Genomic DNA, 24129 nt, shown 5'->3' with positions numbered 1-24129 from the left:
AAAATGAGGCTGAGGGTTTTGGGACTTAGGGTAGGAAGGTTTTTCATGGCACATAATGGTGTCATGAAGCACCAGATAGAGTGCTGAACTTGGAGTCAAGTCCCACTCAACCCAAAATCATAATGGGATCTAGGAATAGAGACAGCGTGAATTCAAGACCTCTTACTCCAATTCTAGTGCTCCACCTAAGATAACTCATTTTCTAGTATCTTTCCATATGCTTAATATGTTTTCTAAAATTCATTTTTAAAATTAAATCTAAAATAGTTTTAACATTCATTTTTTAAAAAGTTTGAATTACAAATTCTCTTTTTCTCTTGCTCTCCCTCCGCCATTGAGAAGATAAGCAATTTATGATAGGTCATACATGTTCAGTCATGGAAAACATATTTTCATCTTAATTTTTAAAAATTAAATGGTCCCAAGTTACTTTTGCTTGGGTTTGATGTCACACCATTTGGAAGGGGGAAAGGATTTAAGGACCAGGCCTGACTTTTCCTATTTCTTTTGTGTCTCCATAGAGTGATTCCCTTGGGGCTACACATCTTATACAACTAACATCTAACAGTCTTCTTGTCTAAATGAGAGATAATATGGTATAGTGGAAGTGCCCCAGACTAGAAAATCTAGATTCCAGCCTTAACTCTGACATTAACTAGCTGTGTGGCATTGGATAAATAATTTCCTATGCTTGACTTGAAGAGTTGGATCTGATGATCTCTAGGTCTCTCCCAGCCCTGACATTCTATGACTGCTTTTTCTGAAGATGATTATATTAAAACAATTGACAATCTCCAGACTTATATATGTCTCTGGGTAAGATTCCCTATTCTGGAGATAATTTTTACTCTGCTCTGTCCTGATTTTATCTGGGGAAAAGAAAAGTATTTTGATTTATTTTTAGCAAAAGACAGCCATGGCATTCATAATAATAGGTCAATAGTTTTATCTTTTCTTAGTGAATCTAGAGGCTACCAATAGAACCTAAAGAGAGTTAACGTTGCTTTCAGAGTGCCCTTAAATTCATGAAAATGTCAGTTCTCAACACCAGACATATTTAATCTAAGAGCTGGGAATTTGTTAAGATGCTGAAGTATCAGCTATGTGAGCTGGATTCTGCCCCAATGTTAAGGCTATGATTTAAACCCACAAGTATGTTTCAACTCACTACTAAGACTCTGACCCCTGAAATCCATATGTCTGTCATGGAAAGACAGAAGAAGAACATTCAGAATGACGATGACATCAAAGCATGATTGTGTCACATGGGAATTATCCAAAGAAGTGAACTATTTAGGCAGTTCCATAGGTAAGAAAGGGGTGGGGTTTCTTCTTAAGGATTCTCTCTGCTTATGAGAGGAAAGTTATATTAAGACTTTCCCTTGGCCTCAATGGTTAGAAGTAAGGTTTTTTTTGAACTATTAAATTATTTTTAAAAATAAGAAAAATGACAAAATTAGGTGCTTATAGGAAACAGGAAGAGAAATGTACTCATACAGTATTAGCAGAACTTATAATTAATAGAATGTTTTGGATGATAATCTGGAATTAAACAACTAAAATGAAACCTTTTGAAGTAGTAATCCTATGATTGTATTTATGCTGAAGAATATTATCATAAAGATAAAATATTTACTAATATTTACTAATAATACACATATCAATATTTGCAATGCATGTATATATTGTATATATGCATACTTACAAGCTATAGTAAGACTATATATTATCATCGAAAAAAGCAATAAACAAGATCCAAGAAAGACTTGGGTTTGAGCCACACATCAAATAGTTGTATGACCTTACTTCCTTTTGTGGTTGTCAGTTTTGATATGTATAAAATTAAGGGATTAGATAATCTCTAAGGTCCCTTACAACTTTAAGTCCTGTAACTATATTACTAGCACTACTAGTACCATTTCCCCCCAGGGACAGGGAGTTGGCAAAAGTCAGGAAGTAATGAACACAAATGGGAAGGTAGCATATCAACATGACAGATTCTATATCATATAGAAATTGTGTTAGAGTAAACAGGACCTCAGAGATTATCCATCTAGTCAAAAACTCTCATTTTATAGCAGAAGAAATGAAAGCCCAGAGACAGGGAGTGACTTGTCATGGGACATCATAGTGTAGCAAAGGCAGCATATTGGAGAAAGCTGGACTTGAGTCAGGAAAACCTGAATTTAAATTCCACCTTCTTTAGATGATTCTTCCATTCCTCCCCACCCTCCAACAGATATTGCCTTGCCTCTTTGAGATCACCTTCCAGCAAGTCTCTTCTTTCTCTCTCTGTCTGTCTCTGTCTGCCTTCCTTTCTCCCTTTCTTCCTTCCTCCTTCCCTTCCTCCATCTCTCTGTCTATCTCTGTCTCTTTTTCTCTGCATGTGTGTATCTTTCTGTCTCTGTCTCTCTGTCTCCATCTCTCTCTGTCTCGTTCTGTCTCTCCCCCCCCCTCTCTCTCCACTTCCTCTCTTCCCTCTTTGTGTCCCTCTGTTTCTCCCTGTCTCCCTGTCTCCCTCTCTCTTTCCCTCCCACTTTCTCTGCTCTCTCTGTCTCTGTCTTTCTCTCTGGCTTCTCTCTGTGTGTTTCTCTCACTCTATGTCTCTGTCTCTGTCTCTCTCACTCTCTCAGTGTCTTTCTATATATTTCTCTGTCTCTCTCTCTTCTCTCTACCTCTTTCTCTTTTCCCTATCTTTCTTTCCCTTCCATCCTCTCTCCCTCTCTCTATATATCTCTCTCCTTCCCTCTCTATCTTTCTATCTCTCTCTTCCCTTCCTTCCTTCCTTCTCTCTTTCTGTCTTTGTCTCCCTCTCCTTTCCTCCCTCTCTGTCTGTCTCTCTCTGTCTCAGTTTCTTTGTCCCTCTCTCTCAGAGACTCTCTCTCTGTCATTCTGGCTATGTCTCTTTCTGTCTGTCTCTCTCTCCATATGTATATATTACATATGTGTGTGTGTGTGTGTGTGTGTGTGTGTGTGTATAAAATATCTTGTTATTTATTTGTTATCTCCTTCAGTATACTGTAAGTTCCTTAAGTGAAGCAAGAAACTGCTGTTGCTTTTCTTTGTATTCCCAGCACTTAGAACAGTGTCTAATACTTAGTAAAAGCTTAGAAAAAAAAATTTTGATTGATCAATTTCTAACTTTGTACTCTTGGACAAGTATTTTAATTTCTATGAATCTCAATTTCTTTCTCCATAAAATGGGAATAATATCTGTAGTAAGCTACATCATAATGATTATATAATTCATGTAAAACTTTTTGAAAATCTTAAAGTGTTATATAAATATAAATTCACTACTTTAAAATTTTTATTATCATATTGTCAAAGGTTATAAAATGAACAAATAGCAGAGGTAAACCCAATCCAAGATTCTAAATATTTTTATTTCATTTGAAATATTCCAAGACTCAATGTTTGGGGTATATTCTGAGTAATCAACAATTAGATGAATAAGCAGAATGACCATGTGGATCCCACTATAGCATGTTTTCCAAAGAGAAATCCTTCTTTGGTATTAGGCAGTGTTGAAGAGAGAGCTGTGACCCAGGCAAAATGTCTAGTCCTAAGCTATTGGTGCCAGTAACACAACCTACATATTACCCAGCTTTTGGTGATTCATATGCATTCTTGTGGGAAACCAAGCTTCTCTGAGAAGCCAAGGGAAGTATTGCCAAGTAGGGCTTGGTTACTAATACTTTCTCCTTGGGGTTGGAAAACCCTAGGCTTCATTTTTCTTTTTAAAAACACTTGGTCCCATTACATTCAACCCTGTAGGGTCATTCATGGAAATGAGCCAGTGGCTGAAATTGGGGAAATTGCTTCAGCCACCAAGTCCTTATTCAATTCAACACATATCAACAAACATTTATTTAGTGCTTAAGTTAGACTAGGCCCTGTCCTTGGTCCTGGAGACACAAAGCTCATAGAGCAAACCCTCTGGAAGCTTACACTCAAGTAACATAGATGAGATACCCACATATAATTTATAGTTAATGCAAAAAAAGTTATGAAAAATATAGATTGAGATGTATATTATACTCATATGTGTGTATATATACATCCATGTATATCTTTATATGTACAGATATATCTATCTATCAAACATTTATTGTTATTCAATTGAGTCTGATTCTTTGTGACCTCATTTGGGATTTTCTCGGTGAAGATACTTAAATATTAGCCATTTCATTCTCCAGCCTATTTTTGAAGATGAGGAAACTGAGTGACTTGCCCAGAATTATATAGATAGCAAGTGTCTGAGACCAGATTTGAATGGAGCTTTTCTTGACTATAGATCCAGCACTCTAGTTCCTGGGCCACCTAGTTGCCCATAAAGGGTACTATTAATAGCATATATAGACAGAAAAGGATGTGGACCCACAATGTAATGATTGTAAGTCATAACAGATGCATGACCCAAGTACGGCAATTGTAACCATGGAACATTAAAAGAACAAGAAGGGTTCTAACATATTGGATAGAGATTTTTGGAAAAGATGAGGACAAGCACACAATATGAGAAGCCTTTCTCAGGTGGCACCAGTGACTTCTTAATAGCCCAAATCAGTAGTCTTAAAAATTCTACAGAATTTGACTTTGCTGAATTCTGACCACCCAACCCCTTACCCCATCTTGTTTCCCTTGGATTTCATGATACCACTCCTACCTGACTTTGATCCTACTTATCTAACTTTTTAGTTAAATATAAGCCTTTACTTACTTTTCCCATCCTATATTAGATAGATAGATAGATAGATAGATAGATAGATATAGCAACAATTTCTTTAAATATTACTATTTGCTAGACAGTGTGCAAAATGCTGTAGGTATAAGTACAAAGTCCTTACACTCATGGAGCACACATTCTAATGGAAGAAAACTATAAAAAAGGCATTTGGATTTGGAAAAAGCTTTTGGGGGGATACATAAGGCTATATATTAGGGAGATGCCTGAATATAACATGAAAGCCTGATTTGGGATAGGTTAAGGTAAAAGCTTGTTTATTAAAATTTGAACTTCCAGTGGTAGAATCCAGGTTTCTTTGGGAGTGGGGCTAGGAGAGAAGACAACAGTGGATGAAATATAGAAAACCTCATGTGGAAATGGCTAAGAAGTAGTGTGAATGTCTAGTTCCAAGAAAGATAATTAGAAAATTCACCTATCATAGCTAGCTTTCAAAGGGAAGAATCTAAAGTTCTGTTGAAAGTAGTAATGGGAGTGAGGGAGGTGGGGTGGGTAGGTAAAGGTGATAGCTGGAATAAATGCAGCATATTGTGGAGATGACATGGGATAATTGTGTGCCAAGTTTCTGTCCTTGTACCTTTTTATTTCTGTTTTCTTTTGATGTTTTCCATTTTTTGCCTCAATCCAAGGACTCAAAACCATATTTCAAATCTAATACTCCCTTCTCCCTTCCTAGCTCTAGTCCTTCATCTCTAAATGTCTATTAAATATCTTAATCTGGATGCTCCAGCAAAATCAATATATACAAAATAGAAGTTAACATCTCTTTCTCCAAAACTTGCCAGTCCTCCCAACTTCCTCATTTCTAATTGTTCCACCATACTCCTAATTATTCCCAGTTGAAGTCTTGAACTTAATGAGAACTTTCTTGTCCTGTCATATTAGTCTTCTCTTCTCCATCCTTTTTGCTTTAGAGATAAAGTATAGAAGCCCAGAAAGTTTAAGTGGTTTTCCTAAAGTTACTCAGATAACAAGTTGCTCAACAGTCAACAAGCATTTATTAAATGCTTACTGTGTGCTGGATATTTTACTCAACACTGGGGATACCAAGAAACAAGAAAAAATATCAATGTCTAAATATATTAATCAATATTTAACATTTAGATCTAAGTAGAATATATGAAGATAATCTAAAAAGGGGAATTTATTAGAAGCTTGGGGATTTCCTCCAGGAAAAGTCTCCTAAAAAAAGGTGGGGTTAGAACTGAGTCCTAAAAGAAGTCAGGGAAACTGAAAAATAGATGTCCCAAAGAGATCATAACAAGGGGAAAATGACTCACGTGTATTAAAAAATGTTTAGATGCTTTATGTTTATGCTATAAAGCAGCTCTTTTTGTGGTGAGAAGGAGTTGGAAATTGAGGGTATCCAATCAGTTGGGGTATGGCTAACCAAATTGTGGTGCATGAATTTAATAGAGTACTATAGTTCTATAAGAAATGAAGAGCAGGCAGATTTCCAAAAAGCCTGAGAAGATTTACATGAACTGATGCTGAGTGAAGTGAGCAGAACCAGGAGAACATTATACACAGTAACAGCAATACTTGGTAATGATCATCTTTAATAGACTTAGTTCTTCTTAGCAATACAATTATCTAAGATAATTCCAAAAAATCACAATGAAAAATGCTATCCACATCCAGAAAAAGAACTTTGCAGTCAGAATACAGATCAAAGTATACTATTTTCACTTTTTTGTTTTTTTTTTATGGTTTTTCCCTTTTGTTCTGATTCTTCTTTCAGAACATGATTAATGTGGAAATGTGTTTAATATGATTATACATATATATCAGAGTGCCATTTGGTGGGGGGACTAGGGAAGAAGACAGAGAAAAATTGGAAATCAAAACCTTATGAAAGTGAATGCTTATGAAAAAAATAGTAAAAACTAAAACTAAAAAAATCATTTATATAAAAAAAGAAAAATAGATGTAATAAGGTCAGAGACTGGGAAACAGTTAAGGAAAAAGCTATCTCCAGATGGGAGATAGGATGATTTTTTTCTTTAAGGAATCCCAACTAGATTGCTATCATTATATTGCATGGTCTATAGAGAGGAGAAAGGTATAAGAAATCTGGAAAGGTAGGAAGGGGCCAGGTTAGTTTAATGAGTCTTCTTTGAGAATGAAGGATGAGCAACAACAATAAGGAAAGGCTTTAAAAGCCAAATAGAGGAATTTATATTTGATTGTAGATGTAATGGAGAAATGCTAGAGATCCTTAAGAAGGTCAATGACATGGTAGAATTTAAGCTCTAGAAAAATTATCTTGGAGACTGAATGAGTGATGGGCAGGAATGGAGACAGACTTGAATCAAATAAGCTAACTAGAAGGCTATTGTCATAGCCTAGGCAAGAGATGGTGGAATACTTGACAGGGCTGTGGTAATATGAGTGGAAAGAAAGGAAGAAAGGAATATCTATGAGAGAAGTAATGAAGGTAGAAATAACGTGATTGGCTATGTGGGGTGGATAAGGATGAGGAGTTGAAGATGATAAGATTGTAAGCCTAGTTTACTTAGAGGAAGGTAGTTAATATAACCCCATATTATATAATTGATAGGGAAATTAAAAAAGTTTTCAGGAAAGCTAATAAGTTCTACTAGCTATGTATATATAGATCTGGGAATCTTCTTCCTAGGGATGATCATTGAACCCATGGGAGCTGATGAGATTACCAAGGGAGAAAACACAGAGGAGGAATCCCAGAATAGAGCCTTGAAGGGCACTCAGAGTCGAAGACTATGACATGGATGTGGAATCAGTAAAGATTATCAACAAATGGCAGAATTAAGATGTAAACTGAGGCCCTCTGACTCCCCTGATTCTAGCTCTAGAACATTCCCACTATACCATATTGTCTCTTCAATATACCAAAAGATTGGGGATTTCTGAGGTGTGGAGGCTCTCACTGCTGATGCATATCACAACCATTATAGGCCTCAGGACCCAGTTTCCATGAGCTGATTTGAACAACAAAATTGGTCATCTGATGGCCAAACTTCTAGTGATGAGCTTCTGCACTTAGCCTGGCTGGTCCTTAAATGACCGACATTTTTATTTTGGAGTCTATACTCAAAGCTTTTCCAGCTTGGCAGGGGCTGATAAAGGCTTCTTTGGCATGGCCTTTGAGAAGCCAGGGTCATATCCAAACCATGATGAAACATTAGAAGAGAACTTCAGCCAAGCCACGCTATCTGACCATTTCTACCCTATTTATTGGCCATTAGTGACCATTAATAAATGAAGCAATTCTTGGATTTCACTATGGGGGTGTGAGAACATCCCTGAACAAAACAAAACAAAACAAAAAACATGACTTAAACCACTTAGAATTCAACATTGGATTTGAAGTATTGGGTTAGCAGAGAGATAATTCATGAAGTTGCTAATTATTCCTCTCATGTTTCAGACATCCTGGTCTTTAATCTTAAAATATATCAAGTTCTCAGTGTCCTCCTTATTAGAAAATATTGGTACAAATAATGTCAGTGATTTAAAAGATCAACACAAAGCCAGAAGACTTTTACAAAGTACATCTAGAAATCATGATTTACTCACTTTGATGTTTGTTTACAAAGCTCTTCACCCCACCACCCCACCTCCCCCACGAAAATGGCACATAAGTATTATAAATATCATCAACCCTATTTCTGAGGGACAGAAAGGCAAAGTGATTTTTTTATGATCATAAATGTAAGGCTAGAAGTGATATTAGTGATTATCTAGTCCAACCCTTTTATTTAAAGTTAAGAAAATAAGGAAGTAAGTGATTTGCACAATATCACACAGATGGTACATGGAGGAGTCAGGCTTCAAACACCTCTCCTAGCTCCAAATCCAATACTTCCCTCATTATTGTAGGCTAGTACCAAAACTAAGATTCATGCCCTCAACCAGTGGATCTCAAGGTATAATCAAGAGCATCTGGGGGGAGGGTCTCTGAAACCCTTTCAGGGAGTCTAGAAATTCAAAATTAGTTTTTATTTCTAATCTGGTAAATATCTATAAATATAGCCCACATAAACAAAAATCTTTGGCCAGATCCTCAATACTTTTTACTAGCATAAAGATTGTGCATACAAAAATTTAACAACTACTGTCTTTTTTAAATAAGATACTTTTAAATGGATATTTTCTGTTTCATACATCATTATAGCATTCCATTTATCCATTTCCCTCCCTGAGAGCCATTGTATATGTCAAATAGCATTTTTAGATTGGGCAACTAGGTGGCATGGTGGATGGAGTGCCTGGCCTGCAGTAAGGAAGATTCATCTTGGCTAAGATGATAGGAAAAGATAATGACAAATATTGGAGGAGATGTGGGAAAACTGGGATATTAATATATTATTGGTGGAATTGTGAACTGATTCACCCACTCTGGAGAACAATTTGGAACTATGCTCAAAGGGCTATCAAACTGCACACCCTTTGATGTAGCAGTATTTGTACTGGTCTTGTATCCCAAAGAGATTTTAAAAGAGGAAAAGTACAAAAATGTTTGTGGCAGCCTTTTTTGTAAGGCTAGAAATTGGAAACTGAATGGATGCCCATCAGTTGGGGAATGGCTGAATAAGTTATGGAATATGAATATTTTGGACTATTATTATTCTATAAGAAATGATAATCAGAATGATTTCAGAAGTCCTGGAGAGATTTACATGAACTAATGCTAAATTTGATGAGTAGAACCAGGAGATTCCACACCAAGATTATACAATGATCAGTTCTGATGGATGCAGCTCTCTTCAACAATGAGATGATTTAGGCTAGCTATGATGGTTTTGTGATGAAGAAAGCCAGTAGCACACACAGAGAGGACTATGGAAATTGAGTGTGGATCACAATATGGTATTTTCACTCTTTTTGTTGTTTGCTTGCATCTTGTTTTCTTTCTCATTTTTTCCCTTTTTGATCTGATTTTTCTTGTACAGCATGATATTTGTGGAAATACATATATATATATATTTATATAAAAGAATTGTACATTTTTAACATACATTGGATTATTTGTCATCTAGGAGAGGAAGTGGGGGAAGGGAGGGGAAAATTTAGAATACAAGATTTTGTAAGGGTGAATGTTGAAAATTCTCCATGCATATATTTAAAAACATTTTAAAAATTAATGAAAAAAAAAAGGAATACTCATCTTCCTGAGTTCAAATCCAGTCTCACACATTTATTGGCTGTATGATTCTGGGCAAGCCACTTAACCTTGTTGCCTTAGTTTTCCTATTTGTAAAATGAACTGGAGAAGGAAATTAAAAAAAAAAAATTATTTATTATTTATTTTCCATATCTTTGCCAAGCAAACCCAAATGGAATCATGAAGAGTATAAAACAACTGAATAACATTAACAGCACTAACAAAATCTTTTTTAGAAAGGAAAAACATGTATGAAAATAGATTGACAAAGTTTGCAAATATGTGCATGTATACTGCCTGTGGACCTCCCACCTCCAATGAAGATTAGTTTGGATATATCCTTTTCATTCAAGTCCCACTTGCTCTTTATGATTTTGTTACATTTATAAGTTTTTGGTGTATTACTGTTCTTTCCATTTATATTGTTAAATTAACTTTGTGTATGGTTTTCTTGGCTCTGCTTAATTCTTTTTGCATAAGTTCTTATAGATTTTTCCATGTTTCTCTGTATGCATCCTACTCATGGTTTCTTATAGCCCAGTAACATTCTATTATATTCATTTATTTAGCCATTCTTCAATTCATGAATATCCACTTTATTTCCAATTCTTAGTGATCACAAAAAGTGCTGCTATAAATAATTTGGGCTATATGGGGATTTTAAAAATTATTATTATCCATGAATTTCTTGGGACATAAACCCAATAATTGAGTCTCTGATTCAAAGGATATGGACATTTTTGTCTTATTACTTTGTCACAGCTCTAATAAAGTATTAATGGGTCTACCTTCTTATAATCTCTCCAACAATAATTTCCCATTTTTGGTCACTTTTTTTTTTGCCAACTTCCAGGGTGTGGGGTGAAACTATAGGATTATTTTGATTTGCATTTCTCTTTTTATTAGTGATCTGTAGTTTTTGTTATTGTTGTTGTTTCCATGTGGCTGTGTCTAACTTCTAAAACTGATGTTCTAACTTCAGTCCCAACATCCATTCCTCTCTCCCAGAATTACATTTCTATGAATGACTCCTTAAGCATCTCGTCAGCTTCAGTGATCACAAACTGAAACTCTATTGGCATCTGTCTTCAAGCTAATAGTGATTTATAGTGTTTAAACTGGGGAAGAAAAACAATTGAGACACCCTCACTACTCCCAGAAACCAAAATATAAGAAACAACCTTCCCGTCCTAGAAGCAGCAAGGTAACATGATGGATAGAGCATTACACCTTGGCTCATGAAGACCTGAGTTAAATTTCTAGTTCTGTGACCCTGGACAAATGACTTAACCTCTGCCCGTCTCAGTTTCCTTAGTAAAATGGAAGCAATAATAGCCACTGCCTTGGAGGCAGCTGTGAGGATCAAATGAGATAATACTTGTAAAATGCTTATGTATATACATTTTCATATATATATATATGTATATATATATATATATACATATATATATACACACACATATGTGTGTATGTTTATTTCCTTTATTTTCAAAAGACATGAAAAAGCCAGAGTTTCTCACTAATTACAGATCTGCAACTCAATTCATGTAACATTTATTGAACAGTTACTATGTGCATGACATTGTGCTGGCTTCTATGGATAGAAAAACAAAAGTCTTTGACTTTTTGAGTGTACGGGCATGTAACGAGATACATAGTTACATGTTACAAATAACTGCAGAAGACATAGAGCATTAACAACTGGGGACATAAGTAAAGACAGTGTGTGACCCATAAACTGAGCCTTGAAGGCAACTAGAGATTCTAAGAGGTGGAAATAAGGTAGGAATATAGTTCAAGACAGGGGCAGCAAAGAGTAGAGATGAGAGATGGGAGATGGGAGAAAAACATGTTGAGGTCAGAAATTGTTACCTGGCCATTTGGGCTGGAATACAAATTTCATGAAAGAGAATTATTAAGAAATAAGTTTGAAAAGGTAGATAGGATCTAGATTATTTTGGGTTTTAACATGCAAATCTAGGAGTTGATATTTTAAAGTCAATAAGGAACCACTGTGTGTGTGTGTGTGTGTGTGTGTGTGTGTGTGTGTGTGTGTGTGTTACTAATAGGTAACATGATCAGAATTGTGTTTGGGGACTATTTAATTTAGCAGCTATGTGAAAGATGGATTGTAAAGCAGAGAGACTAAAAGCCAGAAGAACAATTAGGAGAAGTCATTGCTATGACACAGTAATGAAGCAATAAGAATCTTAACCAGAATAGTAGTCATAGGAGTAGAGCAAAAGGAATAAATTTGAGAGTAGTTACTGAGGGTTTTTGTACTCCATCCACAAGATATACTAACTGATGGGATATTTGGGGGAATTGTCAAGGACTGATCATGAAAGAGAAGGAAGGGTCAATTATGACCAAGCTAAGGAACTTGGAGAGCTGGAAGGATTCTGAGTCATACATTAGAAAAGTTCTCTCAGATTAGTTCAGAGAAAAGAGGATTAAGCCATCTCCTCTAGGAAACATTCTCTGACTATTTTAACCATAAGAATCTCTTCCTTAATTGAAATCTTTGTGTATTATCATGTCATTTTTGGTCATGTCTAACTCCTTGTGACTCCATTTGAGGGTTTTATTGGTAAAGATGCTAAATTGGTTTGAGTTCTACAGCTCATTTTTTACAGATGAGGAAACTGAGGCAAATAGGGCTAAATGACTTGACCAAGATCACACAGCTGGTAAGTGCCAGAGACCAAATTTGAATTTAGGAAAATGGATCTTCTTGACTCCAGATCTGGTATTCTATCTATTATATTATTTAGCTGCCTTCTTTTGTAGATTAACATAGCCTTTATTAGGTTGGAGGTTCTACCTACTATGCCACTTAGCTGCCTCTTTTCACTCCTTTTAAAAAAATTATATATGTGGGCAGCTAGGTGGTGCAGTGGATAGAGCAGCAGCTTTGAATTCAGGAGGACCCGAGTTCAAATCCGATCTCAGACACTTAACACTTCCTAGCTGTGTGACCCTGGGCAAGTCACTTAACCCCAGCCTCAAAAAAAAAATCCTCAGTTAAAAAATTATACATGTGATAACTCTTCCACTCCTAAAACTTATCCCTGCCACTAATAAAATGTAAGTTATAACTTCACTGAATTCAGGAAGTGTTTTTCAATTTTATTTTATTTTATTGTATTGTATTCCAATCACCTAGCATAGTACTAGATGTATAATGAAAATAAGCTCCCTCTCTTTCTCAAATTTTATTTAGCCCTATTTTCTTTCATCTCACTCTCTCTTATATCAAAATATAGTTTTTGCTATTAGATTATAAGTTCCCTGAGTGTGGGGGCCTGACTTTAATCCATAATTATGTTCCTAGCTCTAAGCCTCAGGCCTTGAAGATACTAGATGTTTAATAAGTTTCGCTTGATTGGCTTAAATAGAAATGGTTTTGTGTCTACTCATTGTACCAGTCACTCTCTCACCTGATAATGTCCCCCTGAAAATGTTGCCCTCAGAACCAAATACAAGCCTCCAGATATGCCCCAGCAATCTATTATCTATCACTTCCCCTGTTTCAGTCATTATGTTTCTATTAAAGTAATGAAGATTGAATTAGCTTTTTAGGCCATTACATTGCACTGTTGGCTTAACCTTTGAAGTCAACAACAACAACAACAAAAAATCCAAAGTAATTTTCACATGAACAGCTGCCTTTCTGTGTCTCTCCAAATAACCATTGATTGATTAATCACCCCAGGGAAATAGTGCATCTTTGGAGGAAAAATGTATTGGTGGTCCTGAATAAAAAAAGAAAAGAATGAAGAAGCTTAAATTTCATTTCATTTGGAAGAATACAAAGGAGAAATGGGTTTGTGGATTCCCCCAAAAGATAATGGTACTCTGCCTCTAATTCATTCATGTATACATAAGTTTGTTCATGCAACAAAAATTTAATTTTGAGGTATGTGATCAGCTGAGGAGACAAATATTTTATATGGCATCTATTATGTCAGGTATTGAACTAAACATTTTTTAACAAATATTATTTCATATGATCTTCACAACAAATCTAGAAGGCAAGTACTATTATTATTCTAGATTTGTAATTAACAAGACCTGATTCTGTTTCTGACACTTCCATGGAAAGACCATTGGCTTCTCTTATTCTCAGTTTTCATATATGCAAAATGGAGATAATGTCAGTGATGGTGATGATGATTAAGGTAAGTGACTTGCTGCGTTCTTACAGTTAGAAAGTGTCTGAGGTCAGATTTTTGAATTCAAGTCTTTCTGACTTTTCAGGGCCCAGTGTCCTTTCCATCAAGCCACCTAAGCTGTTTCTAGGCAACTCCTATGAGAACCTTTCTTCAGTCAACCTCATTGTTGGCATTAACAATAATAAGAATGAAATTGTTAACACTTAGCATTCTAAGTATTCTGGGTGAGCTCTAAAGTCTCTATGAGAATCTGTTGAAGGAACCAGGGATGCTTAGCCTGAAGAAGAAACAAAAGAGGAGGGGAGATAGAGACACATAATAGTGCTTTTCAAGTATGTAAAAGGCTGCTATAGGGAAAAGAAATTAAATTTGTTTTTTTTTGGTCCCAGAGATTACAACTAAGAGCAATGAATGAGCAGAAGCCAGAAATTCAATGTTAAGCAACACTTCTTAATAATGAGGCCTGTTCTGCAGTAGAATGACTTGTCTTGGTAGGCTTAAGGTGGAGTTTTGAGGCAGAAGATGAATGGTCACTTTGGGGTTCTTTAGAGTCATTGTCGAGAAAATTCTTATTCAGACGCAGACTTAGCTAGAAAGGCTTCTGATTTCCTTTCCAACTCTAATATTCTATGGAACTTTTCCAGCTCTGAGACTCTGGGATTCTATTTACCGAATGCCTACTATTTAATTCAATTCAATAACCCCCATTAAACACGTACTATCTGCAATGCTCTGTACTTGGCATTGAGAGCACAATAATAGACCCAGACCTACGATTCTGGGAACTTGTTCTCTAATAGAGAAAATGGGCAAATAACATGATGGAAGGAAGAGTAAAATAAGTTAGGAGAAAAGGTCAGGCAATGAGCTGTGGGAAATCTGAGGAGGGTGGGAGAGACCCTCATTTTTCACTTATTCTTCTGTCTGATATTTAAAATCCTTCAGGACTTAGACCTGACCTACCATTTAAAGCTCATCATATATAACTCCCCTTCACAAATTTTACATTTCAATCCAAAGACCTACTTAACATTACTCTCATTCAATATTGCCCAATAGGGCAATCAGGGAAGACTTCATGAAGAGGGTAGAATTTGAACTGGGTCTTGAAGGATGAATGGGGTTTTCATAGTTAGCTGGAGATGGAAAAAAAAGAAAACATTCCAAGACCAAAAGACAAGGAGGTTAGAAGCTTGAGGAGGACATCTTCATCATGGTCATCATCATCATCATCACTGACATTATCCCCATTTTGCATATAAGAAAACTGAGGATCAGAGAGGTCAATAGTCTTTTCCATTGTAATGCAATCAGTATCAGAGGCAGAGTTAAGTCTTTCTAACTCCAAGTCCAGAATTCTACTTTCTTTTTTTTTTATTAATTTTATAATTATAATTTTTTGGACAGTACATATGCATGAGTAATTATTTTTATAACATTATCCCTTGTATTCATTTTTCCAAATTTTTCCCTCCCTCCCTCTACTCCCTCCCCTAGATGACAGGCAATCCCATACATATTACATGTGTTACAATATAACCTAGATACAATATATATGTGTAAATACAATTTTCTTGTTGCACATTAAGAATTGGATTCCAAAGGTATAAGTAACCTGAGTAGAAAGACAGTAGTGCAAACATTCAATTCCCAGTGTTCCTTCTCTGGGTGTAGTAGTTTCTGTTCATCATTGATCAACTGGAAGTGAGTTGGATCTTCTTTATGTTGAAGATATCCATTTCCATCAGAATATCAGAATTCTACTTTCTATAATAATCTATCTTTAAGACCACATTCCTCTCTATGAAAGGAGTTTCGACACATTTGGAGGCAAGACTATTTTAAGCAGAGACATTTCCATGACCTTTCCTATTAACAATGATGATGGTGATAACGATGGCTGACATTTCTATAATGCTTTTCCATTTTAAAAATACTTCATAGTCTTTATCTCACTGAATGATCATACAAAAAAACTTTGAGATGGGTATTACACTACTCTCATGGTGGAGGTGGGGGGGCTGGGCAGAATGATACCACAGAAATTACAATGGGTTGAGAGCCAAAGAACATGAGTTCAAATCTCATCACTGTTATTTACTACCTGCATAACATTGGGCAAGTCATTTAAATAAAACTGAGTCTTTCTTTACTCATTTGTAAAAATAATTAAAGTTAAATTAGAATTCCCCTATGATTCCTTCTTGCTCTAAGTATGATTCTTTATCCTCATTTTGAATATGAGAAAAGGGAGGCTCAAAATAATCAATTTATCCATGGCCAATAGATACATAATTTAAAAAAAACTAGGATACAAATATAATACTGTTTATCCCAGCCCATGGCTGTCTACTAAATTTTAAAATATGTATGTAAAAGAGGAATCCTTTTAGGGGAATGTACTACAGCCCAGACATCTGACTCATTTCTTGCTGTGGCACAGGGCGGTCCTCCTGAATTGGTCATCTTTGCTTTCTCTATGGATGCAAAAAGGGAAGGCCACCTTGCCACCAAGGAGCCACAGATATCTCATCCAGACTTAATCCCGGGGCCAGGCTTAGACTAAATCAGTGCCAATAATTTTCCTCTCCATCCCACCTACCCCCAACCATTCTGATTCTTAACTCTCTCTTTCAGCAAGAAAACACACCAGGCAAAATTATTCCCATATCCCTTTGAACATACCAGGTTTCATGCTTTTTAAAAAAATTAAATAAAAAGCAAGCAAGAAAGCAAAGCATTTGTCATTTATAAACACTAAGCTCTAAATTGCCTGAGATCACTTACATTCATGAGCAAAACATTCAGCTAGCCGGCTGGTGAAACCCCACCAGAGGATTCATTTGATCCATCAGGCTCCAAAAAAATGTTTGTTTTTCATCATCATGGCCGAGACCAATTATTGGTAACCCAATCCCCAGCACAGGAAATTTGACTTTGTAATGACATAGTCACGGAGACACTTTGGGGCAGTGAAGGGTGGCCACAGACACATAGAAGGTGACTCAGAGAGCTGGACTAGAGGGTGACATCATCTGAGCTTTTGTCAGAGACTTGTGAAGTCATGGAAGACTCCCTCTTTTACTGGCTTGATCTCTCACTCATTCACTCACTAAGGGATCCTGTTGTTTCTATTTCTATTAATGATAACAGATATAGGGTGAAGGGGAGAGGTAAAGATTAAGCTGATAATGGCAACACTATAAAAAGAGCTTCCTTGTCTATTAATGTGAGAATATACACCTATTTTGTTAAGGAGGCTTAAAAAAATAGGACTACTGAAAAAATTTTACCAGCACCTCCCTGGCACTCAGATGAGAGCAGGAAGCTGAGGAAATACCAGCAGGGTTTCAAGTCTCTTGCTGAAAAAAAAAATACAGTCAGTTCTCCTGAAATTCTTTAAAAGGAAATGGCTTTGGGTCTAAGCACAGGAATATGCAGCCCAGAGCCTTTGGGCCTAATCCCACACTCTATCTAGAAATCTACTCTACCCACTGAGTGAGCTGAACCAGATGCTTCCTAAGCTCCTTTGCATCTCTTAAGTTTTATGATTCAGTTAGTCTGTTAGTCTCTATGCAACAACAGATCTTAACCTGTGTGTGTGTGTGTGTGTGTGTGTGTGTGTGTGTGTGTGTGTGTGTGTGTGTGTGTGAGATGGGCCCCATTGGCAGGCTGGTGAAATCTATTTTTCACTACATAAAATACATAAGATTACCAAAAAAAACCCCTAATTCTTCTGAAACACAGTTATTGGAATATATTTTTAAATTTTTGTCAACTATTCCCAGGTTAAGAACCTCTGTTTCTGCATTCTTTGTCTCAACTTTCTAAGCAATAAAACAAAATGGAAGTAGAGAACATGTATTGCCCAGGAGTGAGACTAGAATGTGTCACCAATAAAGGAAGAAGGCAGTAGAAACATCATTGGTTTGGAGACTAAGGATCTGGAGTCAGATCCTATTTATGCTACTTACCATGTTTGAAGCAGGTCATTTCATTTCCCTGGGTCTCAGTTTTCTCACCTATAAAATGGGGAGTGATGTACAAGATGACCTCTAATGCCCTTCCTAATTGTAGAACTATGGTTCCCATGATTAAGCACTTATCAGATGTCCTTTAGTTACTAAAAGGCAGCTTGGAATGAAGTATTCCAGGACTGGATGTCAGAAAACCTCTGAAGTCTGGTCTATTGTCCTCATTATCTTTCAAGGTTCCCTCACCCCAGTTATTCATTCATTCATTCAAAATATATTTATTAAGTGCCTACTTGTATTAAGCACTGGGGATTTTTAAAAATGAGGTAAATGATAGTATACACCCTCAAGGGTATGACAAAAAGGTAGCATGAAAGCTATGATTTGCCTCAGTGAAAGGGGAGAAAGGGGAAAGGATTGTGGTAGAATCATAGGAGTTAGGACTATAAGAGACTTTAAGAGGCAAAGACGAGATGGTAGAGGAATAAAAGGCATTGCAGGGGTTACCCCCTCTACAAACTCTTTTAAGCAGATCTAGAAAATGCACCAGACTAGTAGTGCAGTGGATAGAGCACTGGCCTTGGCTCCAAGAAGATCTGAGTTACAGACATTAGCTGAGCCTAGAGTTAAAAAGAGTCAACTTCAAATCCAGCCTCAGATATTTAAAGGCTGTATGGCACTGGGAAGTCACTAAACCCTATTTTCTCACTTGTAAAATGAGTTGGAGAAGTAAATGACAAATTACTCCATTATCTTTGCTAAAAGAACCCTAAATGAGGTCACAAAGAGTCAGGCACAACTGAAAAATGACTGAACAACAAACATGATCATAAGACTTAAGCCTGGAGGATCATCTGGCCCAACACTCTCATTTTACAGACGAGTCCTCCTGTCCATTACCACTTGGATAAGATACTCATATTTTTATGGATGAATAAATTGAAGGTCAAATTTTGGTAGAGAGTTTCTTAATATAAAAATTCAAACCAAAAGAATGAGTTTTTATTAATTAATTTTAAAAATACATTGCTTTATGAATCACATTGGGAAAGAAAAATCAGAGCAAAACAGAAGGAAAAAAAACAGTAAAAAGAAGTGAACATAGCATATGTTGATTTACATTCAATCTCCATAATTCTTTTTCTGGATGCAGATGGCATTTTATATCCAAAGATTGCTTTGGATCACTGAACCACTGAGGAGAACCAAATCTCTCATAGTTGATAATTGCACATTCTTGCTGTTATTGTATACAATGTATTCCTGGTTCTATTTGTTTTGCTCAGCATCAGTTCCTGTAAATCTGTTCAGGCCTGTCTAAAATCAGCTTGTTCATCATTTTTATAAAATAATAATATTCCATTACTTCCATATACCACAACTTGTTCAGCCATTCCCCAATTGATAGGCATCTACTCATTTTCCAATTCTTTGCTACCATACAAAGAGCTGCTACAACTTTTTGCACATGTGGGTCCTTTTACCTCTTTTATTATTTCCTTGGGATACAGACCCACTAATGGCACTATACATATGGAAATACAAATATAAACAATATAATATAAACAGAAAAATAAGAATAATACAAATTTCAGAGGGCAGGAATTAAATAATTGGGAAGAATCAGAAAAAGTATCTCATAGGAAATTACTCAAGTTGAACCTAAAAGAGAACTAAAGGTTCCAAAATGCATAAATGAGGCAGGAAAACTTTGCAGGTAGGGGTATGCTAGCAAAGATTTAACAACTGCCTCTCCAAGGGAAAACAATGTATTTAAGTTTAATCTTCATTATTGACATTTTTCCAATATTTTCTTGCCTAGACAACTAACAAAATAGTAAAGCAAGCCCTGATTTATAACATTTGCTCATTTCTGAGGTGTATATACTCACATGGAAAATTTAACAATCAGTTCTGCCCAATGGTCTGAGCTGATTCCATCACATCCCTGCTTAGTCTAGTCATGGAAAGGGATAAAGATGGCAGCTTGAAAGTCATGTATGTGGAATACCAAGATGACTAATGTGGCAGAAACTTACAGTGTGTGATGAAGTGATGTGAAATAAGTCTAGATTAAGGTATATTGGAAGCAGAGTGTGAAGAGTTTTAAATGGAAAAAGAGATTATATTTTTATATTAATTTAATTTATATTAATTTATATAATATTATATATTATATTTTACCTTAATGGCATTGTTATTATTCAGTCATTTCAGTCATGCCCAACTCTTCATGACAGAGCAGGTACTCAATTGATATATATTCAATTAATGAATTAATTCAATTAAAGTAATTGTTTGCATTTTTTGTTTTTCTTCCCAGGTTATTTGAATTCTGGCTTGGCTATTCAGTTATTACTGGTGTGACTTTGAGGAAGCCCCACCTCATTCTGGACTTCAGTTTTCTCATCTGTGAAATGAAGAGATCAATTAAAGGATCTCTAATATCCCTTCATCTTTGGTTCTTCCTAACAATTATTTTTTTTTCCATCTTTTATCAGATGTCATAGTGACAAAGGCTACTTAGTCCATTTTGTACTTATACTCTTTCTTTTCCCTTCCCTCCACCATCTTCTCTTTTTCTCTTTCTAGTTAAATAACAAGGCCCCCTGTCAGCAAAACCAAGTTTGGCTGCTCACTCACATGGAAAATATTGTCTCCCCTTCCTACACTCCCTCCCCAACCCATCCCCCATAACCCACATCAACTATATGCAGAGGGCCTCAGCTGGTTTAAATCCCTTAAGCCTACTCCCATCTAGTCTGAGCAGGGGTTGTTGAGGGCTAGTGTAAGGAAAGCTTCCTTTCAAAGCCTGACATGATTGAAAGGATCTGGCCCTAATGAGAACAGATGGGTGGCCTGATCCTTGGGGAGGCCCTCCCAAGAGGCAGTTCTGGAAAAGGTGCATTCAGATGTCAACAGGATATTTGAACTCCCTTGACTTTGAGTCCTTCAATTGGTTTACATTCTCCATTATCTGCACTGGCATCCAAGCCAGCCTGCATGCTTGCCATGTGTTAGGATTTTTCACTCTCACATGCTCCAAGAACATATTCTCCAACCACATGTGATTAACGATTCTTAAACTGTATTGCCCTAACAAATGCAATGATGTATGGACCAGATTTTATTTGTTCCTAATGGACCAAGTTGTTTCCTATACCCAGAGTGCTCTCCTTTAAACTCTTCTCCTGCTGAATTTCTACCCATCCTTTGTAGCCCATGTCAAAATCCACCTTCTAGAATTAGAGCTGGAAAGAAGTTCAGAGAATCAATAATCCAATCCTTTCATTTTACAGATGAGGAATTTAGACCAGAAAAGTTGAGTTGTTTGTCCAGTTACCACCTCTTAGTTTTTTGCCTTCCTACCATACTTCAACCACTCTAATAGTCCCCTTGATCCATGAGAAATAATTATTCACATGCCAAGTCAGCTTTCCTTATCAGTTCCCCCCACCATCCTTCCCACTTCTCTTTACATCTCTTTGGAGGTCAATAAGAATGTGTTTTCCTTCATCTCAAATACCTGTAATTGAACTGCAAAAAGCAGGATGTCATTACTATTGGGCTTGTTAGGTGTTCTTAGACAAGGCCATCTGGCTTCTTTTGGATTCTTAGAATGGAATAGAAGAATTAATTTCCAGGGCCAAGAAAGATGTGAGGATGCATTCCATTTTCCACCAACATACAGATGAATATTCTAATATGTGTTTTTCTTAGTTGGGGTAATATATGAATTCAAAGAAGATATCACATCCAAAGAAGAAAAATAAAGGTCTAGAAATTTTTAATTGTTTAAAAGTAGAAAATACAATACCACAAATGCTATTCATTAGAGAGAACCACAAATACCTTCAATATGTACAGTATGACACTGCCAATGTAAAGAAGGAAAGAGAAAGGCATAATAATAGGAAACTGAGGCATTAAAATTTGGTTCATAAGAACAACAACAACAAATGGTTAAAGAAGCTGAGGGAAAAGTTTGTGCTTGGAGAAAGGTATTATTCAGCAGAGGTCAATAAAAGGGCAATAACCAGAACTCACCATTCAGGAATTTGGATGCCAGGGTACCAAGACGTAACCAGCTTTCAAGATCTAACAAATACAGACATTTATAATTGGATGGGACAATGGGATGGTAGGTTCTTACTTAGAGATAGAAGGAATATCAAAGCTGAAAAAGACTTTGAAATACAGTGTCCGAGCTGAATGGGGACTTAAAAGAGAGTATCATATCTAAAAGGAATGTTAGAATGCCAGAACCTTAAGAGATTTTAAAAGATACAATGTCTGGGGCAGCCCTGAAGTCGGGAGGTTCTGAGTACACATATGGCCTCAGACATTTAACACTTCCTGTGTGACCCTGGGCAAGTCACTTAATCCCAATTGCCTCAGGGAAAATAAAAAAAGAATGTCAAATACATGATGGACCTTAGGACATAGGATATTAGATAAGGCTTGAAGGAACATTATAGGTTGTTTAATTCGATGATTTCATTTTACAAGTGAGGAAAGATAGAAAGATAAAGTTGCTTATTCCAGAGGCTGATATAGTCAATCCAACCTGCAAGTTTAGAGATAATCTGGGAGGGGGAGAAAGGAGTCAAGAAACATGAATTCTAGGTCCAACTCCACTATCTGTTAGCAATATGACTTTGAGCAAATCACTTCCCTGAATTCTTCTTATTTTTTCCCCATCTCCACTTAGGGGGTAAATGAGAATCCTTCACTTCTGGCCAGTTTCTTTGTAATATGGAGATGAAATTAGATGACTTCGCTTCCATCTCTGATATGACATAGAAAAATAGAGAGCAGATGTGAACAACTAGATTTCATTCCAACTGTGCATAGTTGCAATAAAATTTTTTTCTACATATATTAAAAGATATAGACTACAGCTGGTCATCCAAAGTAAGAAACCAGGTGTGAAGTATTCAGTTCCTTCAAGTTTCCACTCTTCAGTCAAAACTAAAGGAAGTATGGACTAGAGAGTTTGGGTCTCTTCTCTCCAAAGACACAAGAGGGAGCATTTTCCTTTCGCAAACAGGATAATTTTCACAAAGTGATTCTAGAACATTGAAATAGGAGCCTTCTTTTCTCTTAGCTTCCTAACACCCACCCAGATTTGAGGAGCAGAAGGAATCTGAATAGAGGCAAAGTGTCAGCTTTAAGATAAATACATCTAGACTCAGAAATGGTTATGAGTTAGAAATTGAGGTCCTGGGTTTCTTCCAAAGAAAACAAAATGTCAAGGTACAAGGTCACTCTATGTAATCTCCCTTCTGTGGCAGCCACTGAGAGCAACTCACTATAAGATGCAAAGGAAGGTAAGGAAGAACCAGTCCATCCTCCACTCCTCCCAGGAAACATTAGAGTTAGATGATGGAAGGTTAAAGAAGAGAGAGAGAGCCAGAAGCTGTCTCCTTTTACTTAATCCAGCTTGATGCTTCACAAACAGCCCCAAGTTTGGAGTGGATCACAAGTGGATCAGGGGTTTTTGTCTCATTTCAAAGTAATAAGCTCTCTCATTTCTGGGCCACTTCAAATCTTGATGCAGCCAGGAAACTAGTTAACCCCAAGCATTGAGTCAGCATGTCCCTGGAGTCTCCAGAAATTTCCAGGGAAGCCTCTGGGCCCATAATCCTTTAGCTGGGCCCTGTAGACAATGACCCTATGATAGGATTAGACTGGGTAACTTGTGGGAAGGTGACAACAAATACCACTGTGCTGTTGTTTAGTCCTTTTAATCATGTCCAACTCTTCATGACCCTACTGGAGTGGGTCATTATCCTTCTCCAGCTATTTGACATTTCTTCCTCCCCCTCATTTTACAGATAATGAAACTGAGGCAAACAGAGTTAAGTTCCTTGCCCAGGATGGCAGTTAATAAGTGACTGAGTACAGGTCCAGCACTCTATCCACTGAACCACCTAGCTGCCCCAGATAGTATTAAAAGTAAAAATACACTAGAAAAAGCTGAGAATCTAGATGTCAGTCCCAAATCTATCACTGGTTGTTATGAAGATGAAATGAATTAACATATATAAAGCATTTTGAAAATCTTAAAGCACTACATAAATACTA

General features: G+C 36.5%; 1 protein-coding gene across 1 annotated transcript in view; it reads left to right on the top strand.

The window, feature by feature from the left end:
• The window catches only part of NFATC2 (nuclear factor of activated T cells 2), a 274601-nt gene extending 254166 nt beyond the window's left edge, over nt 1-20435 (top strand). The window contains exon 10 of the mRNA XM_074288608.1: nt 20366-20435. Coding sequence (XP_074144709.1) covers nt 20366-20409 — 44 coding nt within the window. The 3' untranslated portion in view covers nt 20410-20435. The remainder of the gene's footprint in view (nt 1-20365) is intronic.
• The last annotated feature ends 3694 nt before the right edge of the window (nt 20436-24129 follow it).

Source organism: Sminthopsis crassicaudata, chromosome 2 (assembly GCF_048593235.1).
Source record: "Sminthopsis crassicaudata isolate SCR6 chromosome 2, ASM4859323v1, whole genome shotgun sequence".
Classification (NCBI taxonomy): domain Eukaryota; kingdom Metazoa; phylum Chordata; class Mammalia; order Dasyuromorphia; family Dasyuridae; genus Sminthopsis; species Sminthopsis crassicaudata.
This window is presented reverse-complemented; position numbering and strand designations above follow the sequence as displayed.